The 12,015-nt window shown below is 38.2% G+C and overlaps 1 protein-coding gene across 7 annotated transcripts in view; it reads right to left on the bottom strand.

Moving 5' to 3' along the window:
* Positions 1-12,015, bottom strand: part of HMCN1 (hemicentin 1) — a 436,035-nt gene that overhangs the window by 329,736 nt on the left and 94,284 nt on the right. For all 7 annotated transcript variants that reach the window (XR_011498041.1, XR_011498040.1, XR_011498042.1 and 4 more), the window contains exon 2: positions 5,384-5,454. Coding sequence is in view for 4 of the 7 variants with exons in the window: in XM_044757668.2 (XP_044613603.2) it covers positions 5,384-5,454 (71 nt within the window). In the remaining 3 variants the exon portion in view is untranslated. The remainder of the gene's footprint in view (positions 1-5,383; positions 5,455-12,015) is intronic.

Raw genomic sequence — 12,015 nt, forward strand, 5'->3', positions numbered from 1 at the left:
TGTAATTATAATTTCATTATTGTAAAAATATCTTCCTTTTTTTACATTTCAAATGTTTGACGAATATGCTTTTTGTTCTTTAAAACATTTGGATTAAAGGCTTAAAAGCATATCTCTGCCAACACCATTTTCTAAAACTCAACAAGCTTTGTAGTTTCTTATAAAGAATGTGACCCAAGGCAGGATTTTGCGCTGCATATTTACAAGGATATTAATTCCCAAAGCTCTGTGTGATTTGAATACCATTTGTTGTCATTTGTCTTCCCTTCTTTTCCCCAGAGAGAAAGCTCAGATGCTTTTCAAGTTACTTCTCTGTATTCCAGATGAAGGGGGATAAAGGAAAATGAAATTAATGTTATAAATTTAATGATTTAAGTGCAGTGAATTCTTTTTTGAAGTCTTTCTTGGAAAATTTTAAATTGTTCTTCCTCAAGTTAATTCCAATCTCTGTAAGAAAAATAACTGAGCCTAGTATAATGTTAATGGGAAAATATTTAATTTACTTCAAACTGAATTTACTTTTCTTGTTTTCAAAGTTATTACCAATGCGAAACGAATATTATTAGAGGTTTCCTCTTTTGAAAATCCAAGTTAGTTTTAATAGGAATCCTTTTTGCTCTTGATATCAGTGATTTTGGAGGAGTTACTAAAAATGGTAGAAAGGGAACTGAAAAAGGGTCTGGAAATTACACACAAAACAAAATCTAGTATCTCATACTAAAATTTTATGAAATTTGTGAAGTTTAGTTTCTCAGACTGATTCATAATATAATAAAATATTCTCTAAGCAACCATTGAAGAGAAAACAAAATATATTCTTTAGATTAAGTGTTAAGTGATAATGCAGCCTACGGTCTTTTCATATTTGACCCTTACTTAATGAATTTTTTTGCCATTGATTTAAAAAGGAATAGTTCACTAGAAACTTTGAAAGTAAAAATACTTCCATGGTGTCCCCAAAGCCCATAACAGTGTCTAATGTCGAATGAAGGAAAAAAATAAATATTTGATTTCTTCCCCAGCTGGTTGTTCTAATGAAGCATTCTCTTGGATCCCAAGACAATGCAAAAATAAATCCCATAAGATGCAGCCAGTCCAGAGGAAATCTCCAGGGAAATGGACACCAGCTTCCATTCCAGGGAAGAATAAAAGAAAGATTACTTTCTCGAACAGAGATATTATGTGATCCTATAGAGTGCATGGGGTCCAATTACAGAGGGTAGTGGGGGAGGGCCCTGGGGAGGGAACCAGTGGAGTATGAGTCAGGGATCACAATCCTTCACCCTGGAGACATGGGGGCAAGGAGGATAAGGGCACTCACTGAAGATCCTTCAGAACAAAAGAAAGGGAGAGGCAGGATATGGGGAAGTGGGTCTCATGGAGAATGGAAGTATTTTCATTCTGGTCAGATATCCAGGAGTATAGCCCAACTGCATTCTTGCACAGAAAAAAACAATGAATACAGGAAATCCCTTCCTAACATTCTACCAGCTAGAAATGTCAATTACTTGGCTCTTCTGAATCTCTATAATGTAATGAAAAGTGATGATTAGGTTTTTAAAGTATCTTTTGTACCATCAAGTGAAATTTAAATTATATTTGATATAGTTTTTTTCTGTTAAATATACATTTTTAGAAGAAGTCACTCTCATGTGACATTCATTTACTCAACAGCTATTTAAGTCCACTCTACTGCAGACACTGGCTCAGAGATTCAATGACAGCTACAAGGCATTTGCCCTTAGGAGCGTACAGTAGAACAGGAGAACATAAAAATGTAAACAACCAGGGCAAGACAATTTCTAATTCCCACGATCCATGTACAGGATAGAAATTTTTATTAAAGATTTTTTCAGAGAATTTGGACATAGGTTTTTCACCCTATGCCCCAATTATGTGCATACCAGATACCATACCATATATTCCGAATCAAATCATTCACCAACAGTGAAACCAATCAAAGTATTAAACTTCCAACTCCAATTTGGACTCTGTTAATTTGTACATAGTGGTATAGTCATTCCTTCACTCTTTCATTCACCAAAAAGTGAGCAGCATAGATGTCAAACATTTTACTAGGGTGTTCAATGAGCTAAATCAGACGTGGTCCTTCAATGTGAAAACCCAACTACTTTGTGATGGACAAAGCCAGTGAGATATGACCAAGCCCAGAGGATAGGGAAGGATTCTCTGAGGAAGTGGTATTCAAGATGAGACTTCAAATACAGGATGTTAAACTAGGTTAAGGCAGCATGGAAATGAGGGCAAGATGAAGGACAGGAATTTCCTATTCAAGGAGAGTAGCATGTGCATAAGCTCTATGGGAGATGGGTGAGGAAACAGATAAGGGGCGGCTCTATGCAAGGCCCCTAAGAGACATCACAGAGCCCATGGGAGACAATGGCACTAGACAGGACTGAAAGATAGACAGGTCTCAGGTCACTCAGAACCTTGGGAAGAATCTGATGAGGTGGGAGTAGCAGATGAGTGGACAGGGTATTGGGGGAAATGTGCAAAGATGTACTTTGAGATCATTTTGCCATCAGAGCAGAGAAAGGCATGGAAAATAAAAGCAAGGGTAAATGCAGGAAAATCACTTAGAAGCTTTTTTCCATTTGTGCAGACCAAAGATATAGTAATTGGGACTAGAGTGGTACCAATGGAAATGGAGAGAAGTCAATTGATATAAAAAATATTTAGAAAGTTAAAAACCAAGATTTGGGGCCCAGCCCGGCGGCACAGCAGTTAAGTGCGCACATTCCGCTTCGGCGGCCCAGAGTCCGCTGGTTCGGATCCTGGGTGTGCACATGGCATGGCTGGGCAAGCCACGCTGCGGTAGGCATCCCACATATAAAGTAGAGGAAGATGGGCACAGATGTGAGCTCAGGGCCAGTCTTCCTCAGCAAAAAGAGGAGAATTGGCAGCAGATGTTAGCTCCAGGCTAATCTTCCTCAAAAAAAAAAACAAAACAAAACCAAGATTTGATAGTTTGGATGTTGGTGGAGAAGAGAGGGGTATACTAAGAATGACCCAAATTCTTGGTAGTATAAGCAGAATATTGTAGGCATCATTCACAAAGATAATAAACAGAGGACAAAGAGCAAGGATTTAGGACCAAGTTTGGGGCAGTGGAAAGGGAACATTTATGAGTTTCACTTCAAAGGTCCATTGCGACATCCAAGAGACTGACATAAGGTCTGTATCCCAAAGAAGAGGTCTAGGCTAGAAACACATTTATGTGGGTATGGATGACTTTGTCTAAAAAGAGGATATAAAATGAGAGAAAAAATAAGGCCAGTTCCAAAACCTTCAGGAACCTCAAGATTAAATGGCCAAGTTGAGAGAAATGAGCTGCCTAGGAAGCTGAGGAAAAGCGGGAAGGAAAATGAGAAAGTGGGTAAGGGAAGAGAATGTTTCAAGACGGAGGAGAGGCCAGTATTGTCAAAGATTACAAAGATGTCCATCTAATATGCTGACGACGGAAATGTTTCCACTGCATTTAGCAAAACAGAGATCATGGGTCACTAGCTAGAGCTACTCTGATGGAGTGGGGTGTGGGAACTAGACTGAAACAGACTGAGAAGAGAATGAGAGACAGTGTGCAAGCAAATGACGGCAGTGAATACAGACAACTTTCTTGGCATTGAAGGAATTGAGAAAGATAATTATTTGTAAGAGGATTTGAGAAAAATAGAGATTTGTTGCTTATTTTGTTCTACTTTTTATGGTTTTGTTTATTGAGATTTGTTTGTTTATCCTTTGGAGAAACTTGAACAAATTTAAAAGTAAACAGAGACTTCAGCAGTTGAGAGAGACAGTTTGATAACTTTAAGATCCTGAGAATGCCAAGGAGTTGGGATCAAGTAGAGAATGGGGACAGAATGGGTACTGGCTGTAGGTGGGTTAGATGCTAGGTATAAGGAAGCAGACCGCATCCATTTATATGTGCCCATGTGTGAAACAGTAAGTGAGGACCCTCGCTCAGAGTAGATCATTTGCTGAAATAGCCAGTAGTTAAAGGGTGATGGCATGGAGGCTTAAGAAGAGTAGATAAGATTTGCAATTGTCACTGGGGAGAATGGGAGATTTAATTGACCAAAGAAACACAGTAGGATCTTGGAAGCATTAAGAGTCCAGTAGAGAGAGGTGGTTATGTATTTACAGTGGAATCAACCTGCTATGTTGTAAGATTTCAACAGCACCTGGCCACCAGTGGACAGGCATGCGTAACGCACATAATTGGGGTCATTCAGGAATGAGGTTTTGCCTTTTGAACAGAACAGCAATGGACAAGAAAGAAAAAGAAGTGTTTTTGAAATGATAGGACGCTGAGCTAGATTGGAGGAAAGTGAAAAAAGGAGAAATCTAATGGCCTGGGAGACAGGAGAGGGGTCAATGGACTAAAGCACTTGAAGAGGGTGAAGGAGCAGCTGTAGTTTAAGGAACTGAACAAACAAGCTTGGTGGATGGATGGTGATTGTTGGAGATTAAGATGCTTAAATGACTGATTTGGGAGTTGGAACGTATTGGGGTGATAAGGTCCGGAGAGTGTGTGTGGGCACAGAAGACGGGGATGGAGTAAAGAAAAGGTCATTGAAGACAACTAGCAGGTCAAAGAACTGAGGGGAGAGGTTCTGACAGGTATTTCCCATAAATGTGAAGTGCCCTGGAATGATGGCAGCCCTGAAGGGGAAAGGTAACCAATGATCTAGGTACCAATGGCGTAGATGAATGATGGGGAGTGGCCCAAAGGTCTGCAGATGACTGCTACAGAGACCATCCATGGAGGAAAGTATAGTGAAAGAGCCTCAGAGAAACAAGTTTTTGTTGTTGTTGTTTCCTGGTTTTTTGCATGTGTGTGTGAGGAAGATTGGCCCTAAGTCCTGTTTTCAGAATAATATTTAAACCAATGTTATTCACCTTCTTTAATAACCAAATTGTCTTTACAGTCAAAAATTTTATAAAGTTGACTTATAGCATAGAATATCAAAATTACCCTAATGATACCAGTACTGTTGTAGGGGAAGAACTAACTGTTCTTCATGATTTGAAGAAACTCATCTTGAGCAGGGCTCAGTAAACTTTTTCTGTAAAGGCTCATGTAGCAAATATCTCAGGCTGTGTGGGCCAAACAATCTGTTACAACTACTTAATTCTGCAGGAAGCAGCCGTAAACAAAGCAGAAATGAAGGTGATATTTTGAACTCAATCTGTCCCACTCCCACATCTATTGCTCAATTCATCCAAGACTCAAGTGAGAGTGGCATTAGAATTTTTAAAAAACAATAATTACTTCTTTCAGATTTAAAAATAAGGAAAATCAGCCAAAAGTTCATGACTTTCCTTCCCCCTAAAAGAAATAAAGTTGAAAGTAAGTACTCACCTGAACATATAGTTCTCTGAGTTCATACTGAAACTTCTTGGGATCTGTGGTAATTGTCACTGGGCCAATTTCTGTGAAGATAAAAATGACATAGGTCAATAAATAGTAATCAATAGCATTAAAGACTTTATTGTGTTTGCAAACGTCTTTTCACTATGTACTACATGGTTACTTATTAATAAGAAATAGTCAGCAAAACAACAAAGACTTTCTCAATTTATAGTTATCAAAGAATAACTTACAATTTCCTGTAAATTACACATACATCAAAAAGTGGATTTTTATCCTTGGGAAATGCAAAGGGGTAGTCAAAAATGTCACAGGACAAAAGGTCAGGAGACCCCAGTTTCAGTCCCTTTTTACTCTCACCAGTCAATGAATACTTACTGAGCATGTACTTTGTTGCTAGACTCTAAACAAATCACTTATTCATCCTCTAATTCTGTTTTCTCAACCACGAATTGTAAATTTGTCTGCAACTTTTCTGTAAGTCCAAATTAGTTTAAAATAAAAAGTTTAATACTAAACAAAAAGAAGACAAATGACTTCCACTGCCTATCCCACAGGGTTTTTAAGGACTTGTAGAAGCACAGATATGAGGACATTAAAAGCTCAAGAAACAGTCCCGATCGCTTCCTTCCCCGTGGCTGGGGTTGCTATCCATCACCATCATAATTCTCCTGAGCTGGCTTGACCACCATAATTATCTTTGGGGTTGTTACCCCCCCTACGACTGCCCTCTTCTACTGCACACATGGGAACAGATGGGGGCCATTGTGTTTCCTGGAAAGCCAGGACCTACATCAGGTGAACAGGAGCCCAGATGCCAGTTTGGATTTAGTTAGCAATATTGTTTTTGGTAGGATACAGCATGTCCATAGCAAATATCTTAAGGCACAAAGATCACTCTCTTTAAAACAATCAACTTTTGAATAGATAAGCGGAAAGTGGCCTTTATGGTTATCGATTACTTTCCCTACTAAACATCCATATATTTAAGTAATAGTATTACAACTCATCTCACTACCATGTGCACAGACGTATAGTCTTAAAGTCCCAGAGTGGATAAGCGTTTTCTATTTCATCTAATCAAGATATAGGCTGCATTCAAAATTATAATGTGCAACTACAATACAAAATTATAAAGATACTCAACATTTAGCTTTTACAAAACATTTTCTCACTTCAGAAGCATACTACTAGAAAAGGATTTTATGACTTCAAAGGATAACAATTAGCCAGGTCTTCCATAATGTTCTAAATGTGATACAAAAACAGACTGAAGGATTTTAAAAATAAATGAGGTAAATTGTAAAGGAAGCACAATTTGTCTGCCATAACCCCTGTAATTTTTCTTAGAAATTACATGAAAAAAAGCCTCTATCTTTCACCATAGATTAGACACCTTGCAGGATGCAAAAGGGATGGAGAGACAATTGGAGAAACTGTGTGAAAACGAAAACATCTGCATTCCATACGAAGCAGAACAGTCATTGGCTGTGTAAAACTCATGTCCTGAGAAGAGGGAAACTCAGAGAAGCCTCCTCCTTCAAGACTAAACAAAGGCATACTTTGCAAAGGAATGCAAAACAGCAAAGGATATGCCAGGCAGTTACAGCCTAACATATAAATTGTCAGCAGCATTGTCAAGCCAAGCTTCTATGTTCCTACAGGGTATAATTCTGAAACAATTCTAGAATTCAAAACTCAAGAAGTAAAAAGGAATACTAGCAGAAAGCAATTACATAAGAATAAAAAGTGAAGACACGCAAGAATATTCCCTATAATAATAATTTAAAAAATAGCCCTGGATATATGCCTATTCTTCAAGAGTGGAGATCAAAGGATGCTATTAAAGTAAGAGGACTGATTAGCCTTCGTTTAGTTATCCAGTGACTCAAACATCCACCTCTTTTCAACAAAGATAGGAAACCTCTCCTGAAGCTCATTAATAAACATTTTCGCAAACCACACCGGACAGCTGAGATAAATCTTTTATCAGCTATGAGAAATACCCAGGAGAGGTAAAGGCTTGCCGAGCTGCCATATCCCCTCAGCTGTAAGCATCCTTCCTAACTTTTTTGAATTGAATGATACGGCGATTTGGCAAAATCAGCCCTCCTCCCTTTCAAAACTTGCTTCCATTCCAGTCTTTCTCTTCACTTAATAGAACCTGTGCCAGTTGTATCATGAGCAATTTCCTCTTCTCTTCCTTTTTGCCTGCGTTGGTTTCATCCCCTGCCAAGCCTTTGTTGACATTCAGCAGGTACGACTTGTCCTCTCTTCCTGCCTCAACAGGGTCCTCTAATGCTTATAGAATTAAATGGGAACTCTCCAGGGCATTCCAGGCCCTCTCTTCTTTTAATCGAATCTCCTGACTTCTTCAACACCACGGAGCATGAAGCTACTGCCCTTCCTCACCACCCCCACAGCCATCCCCACTGTCTTTCATCTGCCTGTACACCTCTCATTCTAAACAGCCTAAGTCCTATCTCCTTGAATGTTTTTCCTTTTCTCCAATTTTCTTTAATGTTGTTTTGATAATGTTTATACAATAAAGACACGGGAAGAATGAAGGTGCATGACATTTAACAGAATGCAGAGATCATCTCCACTTTATTCAATTAACTTTATCTAGTTGTTTACAAAGAAAATCTACCAACCAGAATAATAAAACAACTATCAATCTCCAAATAGAATCTTCAAGCTGGAAGGGGCATTAAAGATCACTTGGTTCAATCCTTTTATCTACAGATAAGAAAACCTGAGGTCCAGAAAAGATAAAATTGAAAAACTTTGTTGGTGAAGAAAGAGGTTAAGATACTTGGTAATGTTTTCTGCACTGAGCAACCTGCACAGCTCACTCACATTACCTCTTCGAGATCTCCAGTCTGTCAATGATTATATCACTACCAACTCTCCTCCCTTCCTCTGGACCATGGGCAGGATAGGCCAAGCTCAGAGTGCCTAACTGGATGCATACAACATCCAGAATTCTCTATTGTCACATGCCTGGACATCATCTTTAATACACCAAAGAAAAGTTATCCTTACTGTCTAGTGGATACTATAATCAAACACACAAAGAAACCTCTCTGGAAAATTCCTTCTCAGATCTATTTAACAAATGTATATTGAGCACCTAGGATAGGTGGTTGCCACTGGTACATGAAGATGAACAAACATGATCCCTGCTCGCCAAGTCCTGATAGTCTAGTAGAGAAGATAAAACCGGAAATATGTAATTACAGTACAATGTAGTAAGTGCTGAAACAGAAGTATGGAGAAGGCAGTATGGGAGCACTAATTAATATAGATAAGTTTTTTCCAAAAAGAACCAAAGGAGATTTCAAAAAGGAGATGAAAATTTAGGACTTCAAATTAGAGAAAACAAATAACTTCTTTATTAATGCTAATTCTTCTTAAAATTTTATATACCAAGTTTACAAAAGATGTTCCCATAATCTGTCAAATTACTGTTATGACCTATAAGCATCTGTATTTGCAAGTATTTCTACAATTCACAATACTCTGTAATATATTGTGACCCCCTCTGAGCCTCATGACAACGTCAGGAAGAAGTTAGAACAGATAAATAATTACATAAACAACAGAAGCTTGGGTGATAAGCCAAAGTCACCCAGCCCCTTTGAGGGCTACCACAATACCATGTGCCTGTGACATGATGCCATCTACCGCATGAGACTGCGATTGCCACTGCTTTTACGTCTCCCTCACTTGACTGTCAGCACAAGATGAACTGTTTCAGTGTACCTATAGTAGACTCTCAATAAATGTTCAAAGATGAGAGAGAAAAAAAATAAAACGAATAAGGGTTAAACCCAGGCCTTCAGATCCTTTATTTCTTGCTCTTTTCATTCCACCACGGAGCTTCCATGCTGTAGCTGAAGACCATGTTCCATGATCAGGATGACACTGATTCGGCAACTGAGGTCTTCAGTTTTCTGTTAATCAAAACGGTTTGTTCTTTTCTTTAATCTACTTAGTGATGTAGAGAATCAACAGATACAATTTTCCACATATAGCTTATCTCGAAAAACAGAAGATATATTAAAATAATATGTATTATTATAAATATAAGAAATACGTCGTGCTTCAGAAGACCACGTTTGAGGGGCTGGCCCCGTGGCCGAGTGGTTAAGTTCGCGCGCTCCACTGCAGGCGGCCCAGTGTTTTGTTGGTTCGAATCCTGGGCGCGGACATGGCACTGCTCATCAGACCACGCTGAGGCAGCGTCCCACATGCCACAACTAGAAGAACCCACAACAAAGAATACACAACTATGTACCGGGGGGCTTTGGGGAGAAAAAGGAAAAAATAAAATCTTTAAAAAAAAAAAAAAAAGAAGACCACGTTTGATTTAAAAAAAACGTATCTGAAACTCTAAGGAAGTCTTTCCTCTTTTCATTAATTTTGTTATTTCCAGTTTCCTAGGGATTTATCAGATGGGTTGGATTTATTGCCAGCATCTCAGCCATTGTTCTCTTAATCTGAGTTGCTGGATTGCATTTGGGAAAATAATGGAAAGAAGTTCACAAGGTAATATTTTCTTTCACTGCTTCACTTGGCGAGATCGATATCCAGTTCCTCGCTTCCTTTTTCCTTTCCACCAACAGATTTCTGCTCCTTACAGCTTTTCTTTATTCAAAGCGGTTCCTTAATAATAAGAGGAATATTTACTGCTGCTTGTGGGGTCTAAACACTGCCTGTGCATGATTAACAGTGTTCACAATTTCTTTAACAAAAAATACAGTTATTGGCTTTATATTCATAGTTACACATAAATAGGTGAAAAGTTAAAATGCGAACCCCTAAGCTGCATTATGAACTAGTCAATATTTACAAAGCATTATAGAAGAATCAAAAAAACATATAAATCACAGGACCTGCCATAAAGAAATTTAAATATAGTTGAGAACTTTAAAAGTAGCAAGCCATGAAAAGAGAAAAAGTCTAATCCAGCATCTGAGAAGGGCCAAGTGATACAGATGCAGAGGGACAGCAAATTTTCCCAGTGCACAGGGAGAATAGAGAGATCTCTGAGCTCTAGGGAAATACACAGCAAAGGCATCAAGGAAGACACGAGGTATGGGTTGGGACTTGAGAAGAACACCAGATTAACAGGGGGCGACATTAGAGCAAAGAAATTCCAGGCTTTGGGGCATGGCCTGGTCAAAATCCCTTCCACGAGCTGAATCTCAACATGTTCCACTTTCTAAAAATTCTACTGTCAATTAATTTAACACAAATCAATTACAATGTCTTCTATGCCTAAAGCTGCTAGTATAAATATACATATGCAAGGCATTAAAGTTGTCTAAATGAAAATTAATAAATTATGTTTCATGCTTTGGGATGCTACAGAAAATCAGATTAATAACTATATTTACTTTTACTGTTTTCAATTTAATCTATAACACGCTCTTTTCAGATTTCTCCATCCTCAATTACAATGCTGCTGTCCAGCACCACTTTTAAATCATCTGCATCTAATCCAGAAAAATGGAACAGTTTCCCGACTTTGAGCTGAGCTAATGCCAAGTATATTTCAGGACTCATTTAATTGAGTACATTCCTACTCATATTAGAACAGGTAATTTTCAAGACCACTTAAAGGTCCTTAATGATTGTTTTGACATAAAGTGATGTATTTGGTGTGTTTTATAAAATCCAGGTCAATGAAGAATTCATGCATAGCATGTTATCTAATATTGATTAAATAGCATTCTGCTCCACTATCCAAAGAGATTATTCACTTACCAATGAGTTGTATGATAACCTTAAGCACATGCACTTAACAAAATTACAGATAATACATGTACAATGCAAGGGTCGTTTCACTTGGACTGAACAGGATACAGAAAAAATTGTGAACATGAATTCAGTAATGTCACACAGCTGTTTAGAACAGGAAGCAAAGAAGAATGCCATAATCACTGACGCAGGACTTAGAGGTACACTGAGTAGGATGTTATTGCTTAGACTGGACTGGTGCCAGGGCTGCAGCAAGCACTCTTGCAAAAACAGCTACGGAATTTTTTTTTTTTTTTTTGAGGAAGATTAGCCCTGAGCTAACATCTGCCGCTAATCCTCCTCTTTTTTGCTAAGGAAGACTGGCCCTGACATCCATGCTCATCTTCCTCTACTTTATATGTGAGGCGCCTACTACAGTATGGCTTGCCAAGTGGTGCCATGTCCGCACCGGGGATCCGAAGCAGCGAACCCCGGGCCACCCAAGCAGAACCGTGTGAACTTAACCACTAAACCACAGGGGAGCCCCATCCACGGAATTTTTAATGGCCAACAAAGTTCAAACTCTCAGTTTTACCTGTAATCCTAAATATAAATGGCATTTTAATATCAAATTATATCCATGCATTGATGAGGTATACTCGGAGAGATAAGAAAACATACATTGTCATGCTATTTAGTAAAATTTAGTTAACAAGCTTTCCAATGTGATTAAGGTACTCTAAAAGCAAACAAAAAGAAAATTAATACTATGTACAAGAACATTTTTTTAACTTAAATAATGATATTCTTATATGAAAATGTGTTTTAAATTTTAGGATGAAAATATTAGAATTCATTTCAAAGTTGTGATTGTTCTC

Source organism: Equus asinus, chromosome 25 (assembly GCF_041296235.1).
Source record: "Equus asinus isolate D_3611 breed Donkey chromosome 25, EquAss-T2T_v2, whole genome shotgun sequence".
NCBI classification, from domain to species: domain Eukaryota; kingdom Metazoa; phylum Chordata; class Mammalia; order Perissodactyla; family Equidae; genus Equus; species Equus asinus.